The 21778-nt window shown below is 41.0% G+C and overlaps 1 protein-coding gene across 4 annotated transcripts; it reads right to left on the reverse strand.

Moving 5' to 3' along the window:
• Window positions 1-33: 33 nt before the first annotated feature.
• LOC120507189 (serine/threonine-protein phosphatase 4 regulatory subunit 1-like) lies at window positions 34-21678 on the reverse strand. Of its 4 annotated transcripts, none has more exons than XM_039719541.1 (20): window positions 21547-21678; window positions 21407-21451; window positions 16800-16932; window positions 16364-16470; window positions 15628-15770; window positions 14952-15098; window positions 13248-13355; window positions 12073-12138; window positions 11339-11497; window positions 10679-10872; window positions 9927-10348; window positions 9140-9219; window positions 8343-8435; window positions 7653-7838; window positions 7214-7375; window positions 6523-6623; window positions 5306-5426; window positions 4688-4822; window positions 3872-4013; window positions 34-3136 (listed from the first exon to the last, which is right to left on the reverse strand). In XM_039719541.1, the coding sequence occupies exons 1-20, from the start codon at window positions 21551-21553 to the stop codon at window positions 2982-2984; spliced, it is 2706 nt and encodes a 901-aa protein (XP_039575475.1). In that variant the 5' UTR covers window positions 21554-21678; the 3' UTR covers window positions 34-2981. The 4 variants fall into 4 exon arrangements, with proteins under 4 accessions (XP_039575475.1, XP_039575471.1, XP_039575473.1 ...); XM_039719537.1 differs by having other exon boundaries at window positions 8987-9219; XM_039719539.1 differs by lacking the exon at window positions 21407-21451 and having other exon boundaries at window positions 8987-9219; window positions 21547-21651.
• Between the last annotated feature and the right edge of the window lie 100 nt (window positions 21679-21778).

A 21778-nucleotide genomic window follows, 5' to 3' on the forward strand; every position in this document is an offset into this window, starting at 1 on the left:
ATCTCACCCACAACAAAAATCAGTTACCACAAGTTGGTTTATAAAACAGTCACAGGATTTATTGAGATAAATACAAAGTTACATAGATTCTTTATTCTGACAAATGAATGACACTTCCAGAGTGTCCCCACTGAACTGGGCTCTAAACACCACAGTGTAGTGACACAGCTGCCACGTGCTCATCCCACCAGGGCCACCAGTGAGGCTCAACCTAAGCAACATGACCAACATGCTTTGGATCACAAGTGCTGGACCATTCCCTACAGCACCCCAGCAATATTGCACCAACTACTGTTACTGTCATGTTCCTTAGCTAGAAATGCTGAGAAGTGATATCCCTGCTGCTGCTGTGAAAGTGGATGGACTACCTAACTTTGCTCCACCTGGCTTTTTAAATACATATTTTTGCATAATTTAAACAACCCAGAGAACTGCATGTGAACACACTCATTGCATACATTTGTCTAGGACAAGACGTAAAGTGCAGCCTTTTAGTCATGCTGAAATCATTTCTAGTTTAAAACGAAACCAAAAGGACAAACTTGAGGGTAAATCTGGGTAACAGACCTGCACATTGTCTACAAAAAACCCTCCCCAGAACCATGCTGGCCCCCACTAGGACATGCAGCTGTGGAGTGTAACAGGAGGTTTTAAACACTTGGCTGAATCTCCTTGTTCAAAACCAACCTGAATTTGGGAGCCAGAGAGGTACCAAAATATTGTTAAAAAACAAACAACTTTGTTCAGCCTTTTAGTGAACTTTTATAGCTGGTGGCTTACCCTTTAGACACATCCTAGTTAAAAACTCCTACTGAACACTACCCAAACATGCTGAACCCTATGGAAGCTTGTGTTTTCCAGTGGATTATTGCAAGTCAAGGTAACTATTGAAGGTGATCTGACAAACAGCAACCTGGGTTGGGTTAACCTTCAAGGTATTTAATTTATATACAGTATATTTCAAACATACTTACATATACACACACTTAAAAAAATCTGTTCAGTGCTGAGAAATTTAATGAACTGATAATAAAAAACAGAAGTGAAACCTTGTCAGAAAGGCCTTAGAAAATCTGAACTGTTAGAAAATATCAGTATAATGCCAGCATTAGAAAAAGATATTAGAACTAGAAAAAAATTAACTTGAGGAGTCTTTTTGTTAAGAAATTGCAATCATAAAAATTCTGTACTGAAGAAGCATTTGTTTTAAATTATAAAAAAAACTGTAAAAAATTAAATGCAGAATATTGCAAAGTTTACACTGTTTGCTGCAATAGCAGTGGTGTAATTTCTGCCTGCAACTTCCAAAGAGCATTTTGTGATCTTACAAGAAAACAATTTGCTACAAATACTGTACATATTATAATACATGACTGGTTAACTCATACAAAAGTGAGCCCTCCCAAAACACAGAACCCAGCTGAGGAACCTACTCACTGTATTGCCACATTCCAACAAAACCAGAACAGGTATTTCTGTGAAAACCTTCCCCCACGTGAATTACTTACTATGAACATGAAATAAGGGTGAGTATTTACACAGGTCTGCTGAGGAGAAAGGACTCTGCTCTCAGAAAGAAAGTAACTGTTATCACATGAAACCATTTCTTTAGTATTTAAGCATTAGTTTTTGAGCAGGACAAAGTTTCAATCCACAGTAAAGACTTTTTTCCAGGACCCACATTATTGCAGATTTGGGATCCAAAAGAAGACAGGGTCCAGCAGAAGTGTAAGCTTTATAATTTTTCTGAGGCTACTCCATTTGGCTAAGACAATTCTGCTCTTTCTTCCAAGCCCCTGTTCCAACAGACAGGAGACATCCCACTTCACCTTACGTGTCTGACTTGGTGTTTGCCCCAGACCTTGCCCTACAACCCACAGAGGCTGCAGAGCAAACTGTGGCACCACCTTTCCCCAGAACATTTCTGTGCTGGGGTTTTGCAGAATTTAGAGCTCCTTTGTTTCTTAGGAGAAGCTGTTTGGGGTTTGACCACTGGGCAGGTTAAAAGGTGTTTGTTAAATGAGGTGTGCATGTAGAACAAACAGACTCAAGGCTGTATCTCTCTGTAATACCCTTGTACAGCTCCAGCTGCTGCTGCAGAACTGAATCTCAACTCGAGTGACCTTTGCTGGGGCAGAACCAGGAATTTTCCGCTCAGGAACTCTGCAGTCTGCCTGCTCCTGGGAGAGGCAGCAGCAACAAAACCTGACCTCTGAACACCTGGAAGGGCAGTCAGAAATGTGAAATGGTGCTATTATGATCTGTTAACACTGGAAGGGTATTGCTCAGAAGGAACAAATTAATAGAAACCTCATAATATATAAAGAATTTTGAGCTCTCTGTGCTTTGAAAAATATCACACATAAAAATGACCAACCAATGCTTAATTATAGCAGTGTAAACTACTTTAAAAAATGAAATTATTTTTCAGCTATTCCCACTGATACAGAATTAAGTTCTTCATAATTTTTTGTTACAATTCAAAACTATTCACATATATACAGTTTTTTTTCAAATAAATGCAATAGGTGAAACATTACAAAGATTATAATAAAAGTGAGGAAAGAACAGTTTCAGGAAAGTTTGCTATAATCAGGTTTTAAGATTTAGCAATCTTTTTAAGCTTACAGCAAACTTGTACTAACGGAAATATTTTGTTAAAAAAATGAAATGTAAATTCCAATTATGCTTAAACACAGAGTGTGGTGTAAGACTTTACAGACAATAGTGAAGTGCAGGTGGGGTCAGAGTTATCACCTCCATTTATAAAGGGAAAACCAAAAGGAAGGAATTACTCACAGGAATCAAACATCAAACATCGCTGTAGAAGAAACAAGGTCATGAAATGAAGACTAACATTTCTCAAAACCCTTTTCCTGCTCAAATAGGTAACAAAACCCACCTTATCTGTCCTCATTACTCACACTAACAGAAACAAGGTGAAAAACCATCCTGCTGTTCAGCCTTCACTGCACAACTCCTTAGTTTTGTTTTTCAATGGTGATATTGTCCATGTTATCCTGTTTCAGTTTTATGGTGGCAAAGAAAGACACATCTTGATCTCTGTCAGACTGCAGGGCTAGAATGGTCTCTTCTGCAGCTTCTAGATGAGGATTGCCAACACTTTTAAAATAAGCTGGAATTAGGGGAGAAAAAAAAGACCATTTTAATCAAATACAAAGGAATAAACCCTAGAGCATAAGTAGTGCAGAAATAGAGAATGCCAAAACCATCTGGGGCAGCTTATCCAGAGCTTATAGATTCCTTACAGAAACTACAGGAAACTAAGGAAACTGACAGAGAAAGAGAAATATGCTGCTTCTGATTCATCTTATTCAGTACTTAAATACTTAAAGATAAATTTTTTTGCTGAGCCCTAAACAGAGGTACTTAAATACTTAAAGATACATTTCTGTTTAGGGCTCAGCAAAAAAATTTATCAATGAGCAACAGGAAGCTGCTGCTGCACAACACATTCCTAACCCTTCTCCATACTTTATTCTGGAAAAAAAGACGGGAGATTTCTGTTCTTCTTCCTCTGAACACTCAGAGGGCAGCACACAGCTGAGGCCTGGGATCCCCAGAGGAAGCCAGACGGGTATTCTGGGGAGGAGGAGGGCGGGATGGAGGCGCAGCCCCGGGCGCGGATCGCGGGGCCGCAGTGCCCCCGTGCGGGGCCGCTCGGCACCTGCAGCACCGCCGGGACGAGCAGCCCGAGCCTGCACAGCCACCGAGTGCTCTCCAAGCTGAATTTAAATCCTAAATTACGGCGCGTGACTGTTTACAGCCTTGCACCGAGTGAGCTACAAGAGCTGTGCTGGCAGAGGAGAGCCCGAGGTGTTGATGTGTCCAAGGAAAGGAAGGACTGTACCTTTCTCCAGCAATGTCTGCCTGAGAGCCTTGGCCAGCAGGACCCTGACGTTTGGCACAGGATCTGATGCCAGGCTGAGAAGGCTGGGGAGTAAGTGTTCAACAAACTGGTCCACAGGCATGCACTCCTCTTCTACTACAGCCTATGAGACAAACACAACAGAAAAAGCAAGGTTTAGGTTAAAAATACACTATTTGCCATTCCTTTCATTTCTTTTCACCTTGCCCTTAATTTGGCCTGTTAAAAAAGCTCTGAACAAGAACACCCCACTCTGTGTCTCACCATTTTGAATTTCAGCCAAAGATGGGCCAGAAAAAAACTCATTTGCTCTTTCAAGAATGTTTTAAGAAATGCTGCTCTCTTGCCTGTCATCACCCATTTCCCTTTCAATGTTCAACCCTTGTTCCTCATTCCTACCCGAGTAAGCATTTTTGGTTTGGAGGGGTGAGTGGTGGCAATAAAGAGGGAAATAGCTCCTGGCATCCAGCACCCGTTGGTGGTGTGAAGAGCTCTTGTGATCCTTTAGCCTAACATTTGTTTAATCCTTGGCCATTCATCTCTGTTTGGGACTTAACTCTTGGCTTTGCCCCTGGGATACCAGACAGCCCAAGGACCAGCTGTGGCAGCTGGAAGCACAGACCCAGACAGGGATCCAGCTCGGGGTGGGACAGCCAGATGCCAGCACTGAGACCACACTGACTCCGACCAAACCAAAAATAACAAAAAAAAATTGTGAGTCAAATTTCAGTTTTGCACACATTGCTGCAAACCCCCAAATTTAATGTACACATAGAAACAGAGAGAGAACATTCCAACCTGACAAATGAAGGCAAAGGCTTGTCTCCCAACCCACTTGGAGCAGTGGCGAAACCGCACGACGAGCTCATTGATGAAATTTAATCCCAGGGCATTGGCACTGTTTGCATAGAACTTCTGTAGTATTGCTACAACCTGTGAGCCAAAGGAATGGGAAAAGGAGGGGAACAAAAAGAAGAAATTGAAGTTCAGCTTCAGCCCTTGGACTGAAAAAGGCATAATGTCATTTGAATTCTGCAAGGGACACTGTATTCAATGTAGTCAGCTCTGCTTGTAGACTTCATAACAAATTAAAAGATCAGCAGTTGGTTGTTGTCTGTTTTATTGTGGGTTGGGGTTTTTTTTCCCCAGAATGAAGGAAGGTTTTCCAAATCACATATACTGGCCTTCATTCACTTCAAAGGATTTCTCATTCACGTACAACCACAGAGAAAAATTTCAGTATCTGTGGCAGTCTGACAACTCAAAATATTTTATAAACTTTCCACTTCACTTTTTTCCATATTCATTCCTGTGTTTATCAAAACATCCCTACTGTCTGAAAAAAGAGTGATTTCAGGAACCCTCTCCAGGACCACTTTGCTGCTCTCCTGCCAGGAGGTGAACTAAATCCCCTACCAGTTTGAAGGAGATCCACCGAACTTCTGAAACTTTATCGGAGCACAGAGTTAGTGCAATGTGCCTTAAGTAGTCATAGACATCATTGGGATTGTAGAGCTCCAGGATCAGGATCAGCTGCCTGGAACACAAAGGAAACCATTAGTGTACCAAGTGCAGCAGCAGCCTGCTGCCATTCCACAGAGCTCTCACAGGTGGGGAAGGAGCACCAAAGCAGCAGGGTTCCTACAGAGCCCTTGAGCAGTTTGTTCTTCTCTTCACTTGTTACAGGTACAGGCTTTAATCCATCAGGGAGGCCCAGAAACACTGTGATCCAAACTACATGTACCAGGGTATCAACATTATCCAAAAGAATAACCAAAAGCTACAAACAGATGCATGAGGAGCCTTCTTCAGCTTCAAACCAATCCCCTGTACACTCTTGCAAAGCAAACACTGAATATTTACCTCAGTGTAGAAATCTACATTTCAGAAAATAATTCCTATCACAGAACGACACAGAACTCACTCCAGCACCCACACAGAGCTGGGGCAGTGGCAGCTCCCCACCAGAGCTCAGGGAGCTGCTGTGTAACTTCTGTACCACTGTGAGTTTGTTGTGCCAAGCTGGAAAGGGAGAGCAAGTGCTCAACAATCCTAACACAGCAACAAAATAAACACAAAGGTCAGACTTTATCTGCAAACTGTGGCTACAATGGTGCTGCAAATATCAACAGGGCTTGTAGAAAAAGAACTGTGGGATGTTTATCTACTTCTGTTATATACCCAGTCTTATAGAAATAATAAAAAAACCCACAACTTATTTTTTAAGAACTGTTTTTTCTTTCCTACATGTTAAAAAATTCCTTTTTACATGTGTTTCACTAATTTTTGCAAGGGAGTCTTGAACTAATAAACTCTCACTAAATACTACCTATCAGATTGTCATGTTTCATCAGCTGCAAGCAAACCCAGGTCTCCATCAAGTCACAGGCATTTAAGTTTTAGTCACACATTACAACACAATTTGTGAAAAAAAAAAAAAACAAAAAAAAACCCCAAAACCCCAAACACCCTCAACTCCCCCAGATAACCCTAACAGCCAGTGGCTTTTTCCTTCCTAAAGAAAGGTTGTAAACTTCTAGCTTCTAATCAAGATGTGCTAACTTCTGAATATAATTACTTATTTCCAAGTTAGTAATACAGGTTAAAAATCAGAAGTTAACAAAATTACATACTCTGCCAGCTCGTAACGAAACCTCCAGTTCCTGCTGTTATCAGTCACCACAAATTCTTGCAGCTGGTAAAGATACTCTCGCCTTTTGTCTGCATGAAGTAGCTAAAGGAAAAACATTACTGGTATAAAACTGATAAAACTTCACACTTGCAGTTCTCTGGTGTGTCACTATTCACACCTATGTGCATTTTCCTACTTGAAAGCAAGTGACCAATCACAAGGTGCTTCCTAAAAACTGTGCACAGTCAGCTGAGTGCCTGGACACACACAAGTGACATCCAAAGTGCAAGAAGTCATCCCTTTAGCAACACCCAAAGCACCATCTCAGGGCATGACAGCGAGTAACCAAAAGCTGAGGATCTGTGTGTGTTCCACAGCAGCCCACCAAGATCTGCCCTCTTCTCTCCCAGCCCCAAACACAAATTGCTACTGGGCCGATTTTCCCAGTTTACAACAGCCAGCAGCATTTACAACCACATTTACAAAGGGTTTTCAGCTTGGTATTTTGTTGGGATATGAGAGAAAAGAGAAATGAGGCACATTAAAAGAAGGAATAGAGGCATGCACACAAAATGGTAGCATTGCTAAAAACTAAACATTGATTAGATACTGAGACATGCACAGCTCATTCAAAAACTCTTTTCATTTAAGAGGAAAAAATTCACGTTGAGAAATGTATTACATTTTCCTACCTTCAGAAAGTCATAGAGATGTTTGAGGACACCGATACGCACTTCATCCAGGTCTTTCAAGAAGCCATTGAAAATTGGCACCAGATCAGCAGCTGTTAACTGATCCCCCAGGATCACAGCCAGCTCGTGGATGGAGAAAGCCAGAGTGCGCCGCACCTTCCACTGCAACGGGCCAGCAAGGGAACCACATCAGGCACCATGGCTACACTGAACAGCTTTTGAACTACCCCGTGTGAGGATTCAGAGAGCAGGACAAAGAGGGCTAGTAGGAAGTGCTAATCATATTTATGAAGTCTGATTTAAATCTGGGATTTTATATTTTTAGTGCAAGCTTATTCCGTTATATGAAATTATGTGATCTTCTAACTACAGTACAGACTGAAGAAAACACCTCCTCCTCAAAATTCTGATTTTTTGTAACAAAGCTTTCTTTTCTTACCTGTACATCTGAAGCCAGTGTCTCATAGGTGTCCTTGAGGCAGTGCCAGTTCTGCCTGCCCAGTGTCAGGGCCACCCCAGGCAAGCTGTAGGCACAGTGCTTGGCAATCTCAGTGTCAACAGTCTGGGCCCGAGCAGGGTCAGTCATGGACAGGTACTGGTCCAGTAAAGGCTGAGGGATGATGTCCTACAGACAGAAACACTTCCATTTAAGAGCAGAAGGAAAATACAGCTGCTGTGCTGCAGTTCTACCAATCAGCCAGCACCTAAACACAAGAGACAAGACACCCCTTGTGTGTGTTACCCTCACCAAGGGTACATGACTCCAGTGGTTATTTATCCTCTCATTAGGACAGAGCAGTCAGCAAGGAGCAGTCATTACAGCTTTATCAACACCTTGCACCAACTAAGCCGGAAATTCCTTCTTTGCTGACGCCAAACAGTAAATCAGTGACAGAGCAGGACAGCCAGTGCCTACCTTGGGTGCACAGGTTGCCTCTAAGGCACCAAAAAGGCAACAGAATGTTCCTAATTTTCTCATCTAAAATTTTCTCATCAAGGGTTCTCCTTGAATTCTGGAGCATTCCTTCACATTCTGCAACTGATCCACTGCAGAAGGTATCACTGCACTAAGGGGAAGATGAACTGTTCACAGTGCTCCACTAAATCCATTAGATGCCATTTTAATCACCTGTAATTTTGACTTGTCATCTTCAAATGGTGGATTATTTTCTTGCTCTTTCCTCAAAAAGACACTGGTTCCTCTGTGTTGTTCCTCTGAGTCCTACAAAAGAAGGTACCAGGTAGTGAAATGAAGGAGACTTGGTGCTTTTTGGGCTATTTCAAAGCATCACAGTGCAGAACAGAGCTTAGATTCAGAACAGCCCTGCACAGGCAGAGCCTTGTTCAGTGTGTTTATGCAAGTACAAAAAGACAACAGTTGCACACGGAGGCAAACAGACTTTAGGAGCAGCAAGGGCAGCAGTAGTTAAGATTTACTTCTAAAGAAAGGAATCTAACATCACAAACCCAACATTCATATACATTTTGGATGGTTACTTCTAAATAGTTTTTATTCTTGAAATTAACTTAAATTATATCAACAGAATTTTATCAGAAAAAAAAAACTGTACAAGACTACTGCAAAACTTTACCTCCTGGATTATTTGTGTGCAAACAGAAATTATAACCCTTAATGGCTTTCTTTTGTTAATTAGAGTAAGTAGAATATGATAGCCTTGGTCTAGTAATGTTCAAAGGATCAGAAGTGGGTCAGTTATGCCAGGGACTACATAACCCTACACAGCTCAGACATGGAGCACAGCATGTACTTACTGTGCTTTTCAGCACACTGGTGCTTGACTGGTCACTGATGTCACCCTGGGAGGCAGGGGATGAAAGAGTGTCCCCCTGCACCTGGTGGCAGGCAGCATCTGAAACTGCTGTTTCATCCAAAATCATTTTGTTCTGAAGATTGTCACCACTTACTTCCATTTTTTTGGCCTCACAGTCACCAACAGAATCAAACTGGGCAGCTCTGAGAGCAGCAGACAACACTTGGACCTGAGCTGTATAAAGTAGAAGATGGTTATTTAGTCTCATTTCTGCATTTAAAGACATTAATAATAGCCTTGTGCCAATAGGCACTTGTGATTAACTCATCTGAAAAGATAAAAGGTAGCCCAGCAGGAGCTGCACACAAATGCTGTATTAGCAAACATTTGCTCTTGGAAAGAAAAGGCATTTTACTGCAGAGCACTCAAGAGATTTGGTGAAACAAGAAATGGATGGCAAGGATTTGGTCCATGAAGCACAGATCCCACTGTCAGGCCAATATCCTTCCAATGCTTTTGACAAAGGGCCTGTCTCAGGTGGGTAAGGACAAAGAACTTGAAATTAGGGCCATTCTCAGTCAGCCAGTATTAGATGAATTCAGCTTGTAACACTAGTTTTTGTAAACTAAAACAGTTTAGTTTACTGTCACTAAACCCACAGTACCTACAATACTCAAAACCTGTTAAAACTGTCCTTAACAAGCTGGTTTCCCTTCTGTAGTTAGATCAATTTATTTTTCAATCAAACAGAAGCCAGAAACATTTCCCCAGCTGCTCCAGTCTTAGGAAAAAGCTGTTGTATAACCTTCTACATTAATTTATTACTCAAGATAGGTTCATCACCCTATGAAGATCAAGCTAATTAAAATGCAGTCAAGTGTTTTGTAAAGGCCAGAAAATCTGCTCAGAGAAAAGACAATTTTACTGTCACAAAGTCTCACCTTGAACATCTGGATCATCTATGTGCTCCTGTAAGCTTTGTAGAACCTTTTTTATTTCACTGCTAGCAACACAGTTATTACATGGCACAGAGCAGGCATCGTTGTGCTTCTCAGCCTTGAACTGCAGCAGCTCCAGGTCCTGACTTATGTCGGGCAGAGGAGGGCGCCAGTACAGGAATGTGTTAAACACGTCCTCGGCAGACGGCAGCACCGAGCTCAGCCCCGGAAAACTGCTCTCCTTCTTGCCTTCTGCAGTTTTGTCACCCTGACACAAGGCAGACACATCTTCTGCAGGGTTGGCACAACAATCTGAACCTTCTTCCCATGAATTTTTATTTAGGTCCTCAGAGAGCTTTGTATGAACTTCTGCTGAAGTCTCCTCAGTGGGTGATTCTGGTTTGATTTCCATTGGTTGTTCTGAGCTAGAAATAAAATTATTGAAAGCAAACTTCAAGTACTCTGCAACAAGAGGTTTTCAGTGAAATACTTTATAAAAGACAGCAGCAACAAGAGAAGCTTTTCTCTAAAGAAAGACAGAATTTGTTACCACTATGCTTTAGTTCAGCAGCTTTCCCTTGCCCTCCTGTGAAGCCAAAGTGAGTTTTTCAATAATGTGGTTACTCAAATGTGTGATCTCACTTTTCAGACCTTTTCTAGAACTGCATTCTCAACTTGAAAATTTTTAGTCTTGACAAGCAACAAAACCCCTTTTTTAACCCCTTCCACTACATCACACCTTTCCCAGGATTTACCTGGGTAATGCAGCATTTGCACTGGAAGACACCACAGTGACACTGTTGCTTGGCTGACAGGAATTGGAATTCACATCTTGTGCTGGTGGTCGGATACTCAGGGTCCCATCTTCTCGAATATAAAGACCAGCACTTGAAGGGTTTGCAAAGGTAGAAATAAATGGACCGAGAGACTGAAAAGCAGCCTGACGAACCTGTGGTGGTGTGAGAGCAACAGTCAGGATTCATGCACCTCTCACAGAGTGGAAAAGTCTTAATTTGGTGCAATTTTCAGTAAGAACCAATTGGTTCTTAATAGAACAGCTTCATTTAATACCAAAAATAACCAATTACCAAATAAGTGACACCTAAGCAAAGGGTGATACACCTAAGCATATATCTACAATCACTGTACAGAAATCTTTTGGAAGCTATAAATTTGAAGGACATCTGTTTACTTCAACTCATCTATTTAACACAAGCAACCTTTTCTCAGAAGAGTATTTAGACTTATAAACTGTTGAGAGAGAGGAAATGTAAGAAACAATCTCATTAGAGATTAGTTTTTGGCACATGAACCTCTGGTCTCAGAAAATGCACTTCAAAGCACTACAGAACTTGCCCATGATTTGTTTAGGATCTGCCTGGGAGGAGGCATCCATTCCAGAGGGAGGTACTCACCCATCTGCAGGTGTCACTGATCAGGCTGATGAACAGGGGGGACAGTTTGCTCCTGCGAACTTCTGGGGACGTGGTGTAAGACACTGCCATAAAGCATTCAGCACAAGCCTTCCTCATTCCCCACACACTGTCAGAACACAGCTCAAAGAACTTGGGAATCTGCCAAAAACAAGCCAATCCAAAACTAATTCAAGACTAAACAAAGGCTGCAGCGATATCAAAGTATTTGTTTGAAAACTGCAGACAATAAGTAAAGAACAGAAGAAATAGGGACAGGTTAAATGCATACATTAATTAAAAGAATTGGAAAAAACCCATCTGTCTCTCACTTACTCCATTAGCAATGTGTGTACAACTATTTGCAGAAAGAAAGAACAGAAAGAATTATTAATGACCTATTTTCCCTGAAATCATAATTGAATTGATGATCATCTAGTTCAGGGAAAAATAAAAGTGGTAATTCTACAATGTGTGTGCATACATAAATATATATGTGTGTGTATATATATATATCTGCTGTCAATTACATTGTTAAACATGTTTTGCAAAGCAAGAACTTTGCATTTCTCTTAGTTCCTAGTTTTGCTGTGTAATTGCAAGAAAGGTCTTAGCCAAGTCAATTAAAAAATGCATGCACGCTGATTAATTTATAGAGAAGACAATAAATGAACTCATTATTAAACTTTCTGAACTGAGAAATACAGGTCTTGCAAATTGATTTGGTTTTTACATACCAGCAGTCTTTCAGTGGCTTCTTGCCCAACAGCATTACAAATGTCACCAAAATTAGCTGCACAAATCTAAGAAATAAAAAGTCATTAATAACACTGTGTCTCTTTCAAGGGCATTAGTTTGATTATCAACTCTACCATGCATTATTTATCCCATCAAACAAGTGCACATGTTTTGACTCTTCCAATTTCAGGCCTGTAATCCTGAAATCAGGATCATGTAATATTAACTCATCCAAACAAAGAGTCACTGGAGCAAGTGTCCACACACCACATGCCTCTGGGATCAATAGTAATAAAGGTTTCTGCACAAGGAGCATCATCTGCTCCAGTAACCACCAGCAGGGACAATAAGCCCACATGAAAGTTTAAATCACTTTGAGCAGCAGCTGTCAAACCCAAAGCAGGCCAGAACATGATACCAGGGTCAGGACTTAGGTGTACTGACAGCACTGCCCTGGCTCAAGGTGGCTTAAGTGCTTTGCTGAAGCCAAGTTTAATCAAGGTCTCAAGTTCGTGCCATTTACAGGCCATTACAGAAGCTCTAATTAAGGCAAAAGGGACATCCCCTCAGGCTGGAAAAAGATGTTGGCAAAATCTGAAATCATTTAAGATAGAGCTGTGTTCATACATGTTTTAGTCACTCTCTGTGTGCAGCTCAAATTCCAGCAAGAGCAGCTTATATTGCAGACCAAGCTGAAGCTTGGTGTGACCCTTAAGTCTACACAAGTATTTTAATACTTCTTATGCTACAAGTTTCCTTTTGTACTGAAACATGAGTTAAAGTAAGTCTTACACTTTAGGGGATTTCTCCTGTCAATAATAACAGAGTTTTTTTTAAAGAAAGGATGTCTCAAATGTCTATTACTTTTGAATTTTGAAATAAGATGCTAGAAATTATAAAACTTGCTGCCATCCTATAACCAAGCACAGCAGCTTACAAAAAAAAAAACCATTGTGCAAAACAATTAAATGTACAAGACCAGTTTAACTACTGAACCCAACCTACTGGCCAAAGTCTATTGTCTGTTTCTTTACTGAACCACAGAAACTAGAACCATGTCAATAAATCAAAACTTCTCTTCCAGATGCTTTGAAAGCCCATCAGCTAGAGTTATGACTAAATTACAGCAGTACAAACTCATTTTCAGGTGGTTTAGGGTTGGACACACACCAACCTTTCGGACTTGAAACAATTTCCCATCACTGCACAGTTCACAGAAACGAGGAAGCAGCATGTGCTCAACTGTTGTTCTGCTCAACATAGAAGCCATTTTACAGATTATCTGAAAATCAGAAAAGGAATATGTGTAAGGAGAAGCAAATTATAAAGCTTTTAAGCATAGCTGAATATTCCTCCTAAAAATTACCTCAGAGAGCAAGACAGTGATTACAATCAAACAGATGAAACTGCTACACATTATTTGTATTTCCATACACCTGTTTTATTTAAAGCACAAACACAGCTTTACTTTATTTAAATCATTCTATGCCAGAACATAATATTTCTGCATTTCATTCCTTGTCTTTTTTATCTGGTTAGACTTTTACTAATAGTTTTTTTTCAATGTGTTTGCAATGTGGCAAACACTGGCATTTTGTATGGAGAAGACAAAAGTTCCATTGCACTAAGGATCTTACAGAAACTCCTCTCTTTAAGCACACTAGAAATATCCCAAGGTTCAGCATGCAAGTACAACATTGGTCTTTAACAGCTCAGATACTTAAAATCATGCTCAGTCCCAGCTCTGTAGGCTCAGATACCACAGTAAAATACAAGTTTGCCATACAGCAGGAGACAAAAAAAGGGAGTGCAAGAAAAACGAGTTATTTAGGGGAGCCAATGCACACTTTACAGGAATGATGCCCAGGAATTTTAGGAGTTAACAGTGTATAATTAAAGGAAGTTAGCAATGTGCTCATTAATTCAGCTGTCTCTGAGGAACCATCAGTTTCCTCTACCAACACAAACCATGTTTCTGCTGTGAAAATCACGTGCTTTGGGTTGGCTGTTTCCTTCCAGCTCCCACTTTCTGGGAGAAGTTGCTGTAATTCTTGTATTTGCAAGAGGAGAAAGCAAGGGGCTCTGATGCACCAGGGTTTCAATGCTTACACAAACATCATCAGATTACAGTCCTCATCTTTCTGGTTTTATTTTTCAAAAAATATTGAAGCTTTCTACCTTCACAAAAAATAAGCTTTATTCCTTTCCAGGAACAAATGCTTGCCTTTGTAATACAATGCTAAATAACAATTAAGGAAGAGACCATTCAAGGACTTTCCTACAAATTTTCAAACTCCTAAAAGGCATCTGGTGCTCAGATGTCATCCTGGAAAACTGCCTAAGCAATTCCCAACTCCCAAACAAGGAAGAGGAAAATCTAGCTGGTAAAATATTTTACAGGTCAAGTGTCAGATATCCATGCTGAAATGTAATTACACACCAGCACTTTTCTGTGGAGTCAACTGATTTCTTGAAAGTCACCAGGCAATGTTTTCTTCAAAACACTTCAGAACAGAGATCAGGTCACATTTCTACAACATTACTGTGAAACCTGGTAAAGCAAATGTAAAGAACACTCTGGGGAATGTAACAATCCTAGCAAGGATTTTTAAAAAGGCTGCCAAGGACCAATTGTATTTTAAAGCTATTCAGCTACTATTTTGACATCATTTAGCATCCTGAAGCATAAAGATGGTCTCTTCAAATCTGATATTTTCAAAAATTCAGAGTAAAAATTTAAAGACTTGTTTTGTTAAAGTAAAAATCCAAATATCTTCCTGCATAAACACAAAAAGTTTGATGGCTTACTTTATTTAATGTCAGCACTATTCCTGGGCCTCATCTTAATCACCACTATAAATTAATGTTATCAACTTACATTGACAGCTTCCACCTTGTACTCATCATCACTGTCAGGAGCAGAGAGGTCCAGCAGAATTGGACACACCTTATTTTCAATGTCACTCTGAGCCACAAGGTCTTGTTCCAGCAGTATCAGCAATGCTTCCTGGCCTGCCTTTCTGACCTATAAACAAACACACAAAACCAGTCTGTCACCAGAAAAACAACATTTACAGATACAAGAACCACAAAACCCTCTATCCTTTGAATGGACACACAGGTACAAGCTAAAAAAACCAAATCCAGATAAAAAGTCTTAGTTTTATTATCAAAAGGAATTAGTAACAAATACTAAAGTTTAATAGAATCATTAGATGACATTTCATCACATTCTGAAAATGAGATGAAGTAGAAGACAGGGTTTTCAAGTCATGACTCCTGTAACAGATCTGTCCATGTGCTGTCAGGCAGATCCTGAAGTCTCCCATTATCTGCTAGGGGAAGTATAAAAAGAAAAAACAAAAACACACTAAAAAAAATTAAAAATCAGGCCTCCCTAGAGGAATGTGCTGAAACCAATAAACACAGAGCACTACATTGAAGTCAGATATCAACCAACATGGAATTTCATCTTATCTCTTGCTCATGCCTTAAATTCACTGAACCACACAGAATTTTCCAAGGATTCAACTCCTGTTGTCTGTTTTTCCTACCTGATTGTTAACATCTGTGAGGTACCTCACTACTATGGGCATAAGGTATTCAAAAAATGCTGTTGGGAATTTTGGTCGACTTTCTTGTAGAAAGATGGCAATAGGAGGAATCTGTTCCATCAGCTCTGTGCGAACAGTTGGCTCTGGAAATAAAAGTCAGATTACATTAGTAAACATGAAATGAAGATCAGGTACCTTAAGAAAAAAAAGTGGCTTTTTTCTTTGTTTTCACAACAGAGGAATATTAATATAACCAAAACATAGAAATAACATCACTGAGATTGCCTGTTCTTAAAGGAAAGCTGAATGAAACAGAATAGCCTCACATACATCATCACAGTTCAGAGACTTGGGATCAGTTCCCAAATCAATCCTATAAAATGAGATCACAAGCTGGAAAATCCAGTCACCATGAATGTATGCACAACAACTATTAAAACACACAACTGCTCTGTGCCACTTACACCAGATATAACAAAGCAAATTTAACAAATTTCTTTGAAAATGTTGCTTCAGGACCTATACTAAGAATAGGCCTTTAACATTTACCATACAAAATATTTCAAAAACGAGATAAAAATGAATCTGTTTTCATTGACAGATCTTCCTGCTGGATGATTCAACTTCCTTAGCTCATTCACTGCCTTCTCAAAATCGGAAGTCAGCATTTCCTATGTTGCAATTTAAGTAAAATAGCTTACACAAATTAAAAAACTAACAAAGCAAACTTTCAAACCTGCATCTTCAGAGAGCCTGACCACTATTTCCATTACAGTCAGAAAGTCTTCTTCATTGTTACTGAAATCTCGAAAGACATCCAGAAGACCCCTGGCAATGATTTGCCTGTGGAGTGAACACAACAAATGCCTTAATATCCAGCCAGTGATACAGAGATGGGATGCAAAGGGAACTTCTCAAATGTAAATTGCACCAGAAAACAGATCAAGCTGTTCTCTGAACATTCCACATACCAACAAAATAAAGATGGAATAGAGAGATCTTATTTGACAACCAAGACTGAAAATCTCTTTCCATGGAAGTGTTTTACAAGTTATTCAAATAGAAATAACATCAGGCACGTATTTGGGAGAATAATGAAAGACACAACAGCATCTTAACATGCACAGTGCACTCAGACTCAGGTACCACCAAGTGTGCCTGAGTGCCCTTACCTGTTAAATACATTATCACTGAAGGCATATTTCTCTAGACGAGCCAGTGGAGTTAAGTTATCCTGTCCAGGAATATCCAAGAATGCTGTTATCCTCATGCTATCACAGTCTGGGCCATAATCTTCAAAGCCAACTTGAAGGACATGAAAAGTAACCCAAAAAAAAAATAAAATCCAAGAGTCACCAAGAGATGTTACATTGTAAAATGCAAGAAATCAGTAGCTATTTCTTTAAAAGAAAAGCAATTGCACATCACTGGAAACAGCTTACAAAATCATCTTAAATTGTATCTTGCATACAGACTTGTAAATTCAAGCTTTAAAATTTAACAAAACTGTCAAAGTCCTTGGCTTTAAACACACTTGACTTTGCCCTTTCAATGGGGGATGCACATGCATTGAGTTAAGAGGGCTCGGCTGACAATTGCACACCACAAAGTGACCGACACATTCAGAAGAAAAGTAAGTCCCATTAGAAGAAACTGGAATTTTAACAATCATAGTAAATTTCAAACTGCATTGCTTTAAACCAGCAAATTCTTATGTCTGTTTCAAAGTTTCTGAGGTACGTTTTTGTCACAGTAGTTACTGGGCCCCACATACCTAAATCAAACAGACTTTGGGAAAAAACTTCAATTTCACAGTACTTGTGAACAGCTGGGAGCTCCCTGCTGCACTTAACAACTACGGACTTTTTTCTGTGTGAGCCCACTCTTCTCTGAATCTTTTTTGTATTTGCAGCCTCAGATTTTTACCCAAACATTACCACATCAACTGTTACAATTTGCCTTACCAAGTCTAAGAGTCACCATCATAGACCACAGGCAGGAGGTATGACTGTGAAAAGGAAAGGGAATGGGAGAACTTTGTTGCAAACTTATTTTAATCCTTCACCCTACAACCAAGTGAAATAATGTGCTTGCAATAGAAATCTTTCACATAAGTGCTCTTATTGAAGCACTGGATACAGGAACTCCACAGAAGGAGTTGCACTGGAGTAGTCAATACTGCTGCTCTGGGTTTACAACTGTCCCGAGCACTCCTAGAGACAGGCACATTTCTGTCACACAAACAGAACAAGTGGGATCACACTTAAATAAATGCAAATTCTGCCAACACAGCTTCTCACATACATGAAGTATCTCACAAACCAGCACATGTGCTGACACTGACAACCACTGAAGACAAGAAGCTGCTTCTTTGGTCTAAACTCCATTAATACCCATTATAAATCACTTTATATGTTAAAAACCCTCTGTTCCAAGCCTCAGGTTTTCGCCAACATTTCCTATGTAAAACTCCACTTTCCATTTATTCAGCAAAAGTCAAAACACCCTCAGAAATACAGCTCAGTAAAAGAGGAAGTCATCTGAACATACTTGGGGAAAAATGCTATATCTGGCTCTTCAGGGGAAAAAGAGCAGATTGGTTTAAGGTCTCCAAGGAACCCAGGTGAGCTAAAATACTACAGAAGTTCCAGATTCTGCTTTTCTCGCAGACAACGTGCTCAACAAATTCAACAGATTTCAAACAAACAGAACTGTGGGATTGGATTAAACATTGACATTTCAAATGTGCACACAGATACTACAAGTGAACCCACAGCCACACAACAGGAAACAGATGCTAATTATTCCCAGCTTTTTAGAATGATGACATATTGCACTGACACCCTTCTTTCCCCTCCACTGGTCATTATTATTTCTCATGCCTGCTCCTTACAGAAGGGTCTGTTGGGTTTAAAACATTTTTCTGCACAAGTGTAAACAATTTACAGAGCCCAGGTCTGTCTGGGATAAATCTGCTCCAGGACTTCCCCCCAGTCAAAGCATCTGAAGAGGGAACATCCAGATTTGCTGCTTCAGAAGAAACTTGCTGTGTCCCTGACAGCTCAGGGGAAGTTACACAGTGTCTGTAGCATTGCAGATTTCCCTTCTGGGGTTGCCATCCTTAAGTCTGTGCAATTATAGTATATATATATATTTGAAATTCCACAGACAAGACACTCAGCAGCTGATTTCTGAGGTTAGTCACCTGTTACACAAAGAATGACTGATTAGAATCAATATACTTGCCATTAGCTTTACCTAGTTCCCACCTGTCCCTAATTAGAAACTCTTTAACAATTAAAGCTATTAGTTCACTTCAAATAGTTCAGAATTCCTACCAATTCAAATGACAATGAAATAAATCCCAGTTCTAACTTTGACTACAATACCACACCTGGGACTAATTTTGTAAACATGATGAACATGTTTAATTTTACTGCATGGAGCAGCTCCATTATTCATTTAAAGTACTTAAGCCCAGACCAGTGCTTCCAAGAGCAGAGAGAAAACAGAGCACCACTACTTATGCTCAGAACTGAGAGTTAAATACCTGGAATTTTTTCCACACACTCTCACTACACATAAGTAAGGAATAATCATAGCAGGAATAATCCATTTTGCCTTCTCTCAGGAATTTCAGTTTTCTTTTCCATAAAACAGGACACCATGGATACTCACATCAAGTACTATAAAGCAAATTCCAAATACTGAACTAGTATTTCTTATCTAATGCTCCTTCATGGGTACATCTATTATTCAGTATTTTTCCCTCTAACTAGATCAAACAAGTGAGCTATGAACAGAAATAAATGTGACAGTATTCACAGCTGAACTTGAGTTCACTGTGCTTAAAAGCTGCTCAGAGGTGTGAGAAACTCAGGGTCACAGGACCTGGTGGGGCAATTCAATGTCATCACCCAGGGTCACCATTCAGATTTCACAGCACAAACCAGTAAATATCAGCACCCAGCACAACAGTTTAATCAGCTCAAGAAGGTAATTTTCCCTCCTGGTGTTTGTAGAAGGAAAACCAAATTATTTAAATACTTTCTTATTAATTACACAAAGGGCATAAATAAGCTAATTCTTTCTTCCAGATGACCCATTATCTTATGGAAAACAATTTTAAGTTGCACTTGAATTTAGCTAGATTCTACTACAGCTTTTTCCCACATTCAGAACAAGTCCCTAGACTTCCTGTTTCAACACAATTGATCTGCAGTGTGCATGACACTATTTCACCAATTTACTTAAGCAAGAATGCAGTTCCAGTGATTTATTTCACTGAGGTTTTCCTAAAACATATCCTGACCTCTTTGCTAGCCTAGTTTCTGGACAACAATATCTTAGTCATGGGACACCTGAACTCTGCTACAACAGAGAGCTTTTGATCCTATAATTCTAAAGGTATTGTCAAATTAATTAACATAATCAAAGAATATCTTTAAATAATTAAATTATATTTCCATAAAGCTGTAAAAGGTACATTTATTTACATGTTCATCCTGGAATGGATAACTTCTTTTATGAGTTATTATTTATGGCAAAACTATCTTTATCTAGACATTTTTAATCACTCGTGTTTTGCCTTACAAGCGTCAAGCTTCTTAATCAACTTAGCAGACAAATCTGCTACAGTCTAAACAGAACAGCCAAGGAGTGAACACTAATGGACAACAAACGCTTCCAGCGAAGGTCCAAGGCCAAAACCCTTAAGAAAACGACTTTGAAGTTTGCATTTATTTCTGCTCCTCACACTTTACACACTGCTACCTACTAGGGAAAAGCAGAAACCTCAGACTGAGAGCAACAACCAACAGAATTCCACAGAACCAGCTCCTCCCACAGAGGCAACGTCCCTGCACATCTTCCAAACGAAAGACTTTAGATCCCAGTTGTATTCCAACATTTCCCCTAGTATCTTTCTCCTATCCCCTGAAGACCCCCTTTCACGCTCAGCTGGGAAGGTGGGTGGGATAGGTCCACCTGTTTCACACTTCCAAGCAGTATAAAACAATAAAAGTCTTGTAAGAAACAAAGTTTCTCAAAAGAAACGAATAGAACATGTTTCTTTTTTAATAGGAAAGTCAACAAAGCATACAACAGCATCAAGGAAGCCACCCCACAGAGAGAGCTGCTTTCTAAGGCAACAGAAGTTCATATCACTGTTAGTCAAAGCTTTATCTCCTGAAGTCACAGCGCTTACCAGGCTGCTTCACGTCTGACAGGTGTGCAGCTCTTCTGGAACACAGCCCGGGACTACACGGGCGTGTGATGGAGCCGTTCCCTGCTCTGGGACCGGGGTGCTCAACGCACACCCACCGGTTTGTGCGATCCAAACAGAGCACACACGGAGCGTGTTCTTCCCTTCATCCCGAGGTGCGCTCGCAGCACATCCCCGGGATGCAGGAGCAGCGGGCAGCGCGTCCTCACAGCCTCTACAGCTCTGCAAAGTCTCACCGCAGCTGAGCAATCCCTGGGCTAGGCATCCTAATTCCCACTGACAACGGGAGCGGGGCTGATCCCCGCGTCCCCCCGTGAGCCTTTCCCAGGCTCGGGCGCTGCTGGAGCTGCTGTTTACACCGAGCCCAGCGGCCGCTGGAACCAGCGGGGATGGTCCCAACGCCCCGGGACCCTTCACCTGCCAGAGCTGCCTCAAAATCCTCCCCTCGCCCTCACCGGGGTGAAAATGCCGAGAGGGAAAGAGGGCGACAGGAGGACCCCGGGGTGGGAGCGCGGGCCTGAACAGGGAGCGGAAAAATAAAAAACAGTTACTCACAATCATCTAAGTCATCCTGCAAATCCACAAAATACAAAGGGATCCCTACAAACAAGAAACAGAAGAGAGATACCAGGGGGTTGGTTTCGGAGGGACGGCGGCAGCCCCGGCTGAGCCGCCCGCCCGCCGGCCCCACTTACCGGCCATCTTGGAATGGACATGGGCGAGGAGGAGGAGCGGGAGGGCACAGGGAGGAGCCGCGGGTGCTTCCTGTCGCCGGGTCAGCCCCGAAACGCCACCGGGTGAAGGAGCAGCGGCTGCCGGGGGTCGAGTGGCCCCTCAGCACCCGAGGGGACAACAGCGAGCGGGGGGCACGGGCGGGGACTCCGGCGGCCGCCCAAGATGGCGGCGCGTCCGCGCAGCCTGAGGAGG

Source organism: Passer montanus, unplaced genomic scaffold, assembly GCF_014805655.1.
Source record: "Passer montanus isolate IOZ18808 unplaced genomic scaffold, ASM1480565v1 scaffold41, whole genome shotgun sequence".
In the NCBI taxonomy this organism is placed as follows: domain Eukaryota; kingdom Metazoa; phylum Chordata; class Aves; order Passeriformes; family Passeridae; genus Passer; species Passer montanus.

Bases quoted from the DNA above. Each gene is read 5' to 3' on its own strand.
- LOC120507189 (XM_039719537.1), bottom strand. The intron at 15,099-15,627 runs GTAGGAAAAACA...GTTTGTTTATAG, and splicing joins TCACAGATGTTAACAATCAG to GTCAGAAAGGCAGGCCAGGA. The intron at 7,376-7,652 runs GTAAGAAAAGAA...GGCCCGTTGCAG, and splicing joins CACTGGCTTCAGATGTACAG to TGGAAGGTGCGGCGCACTCT.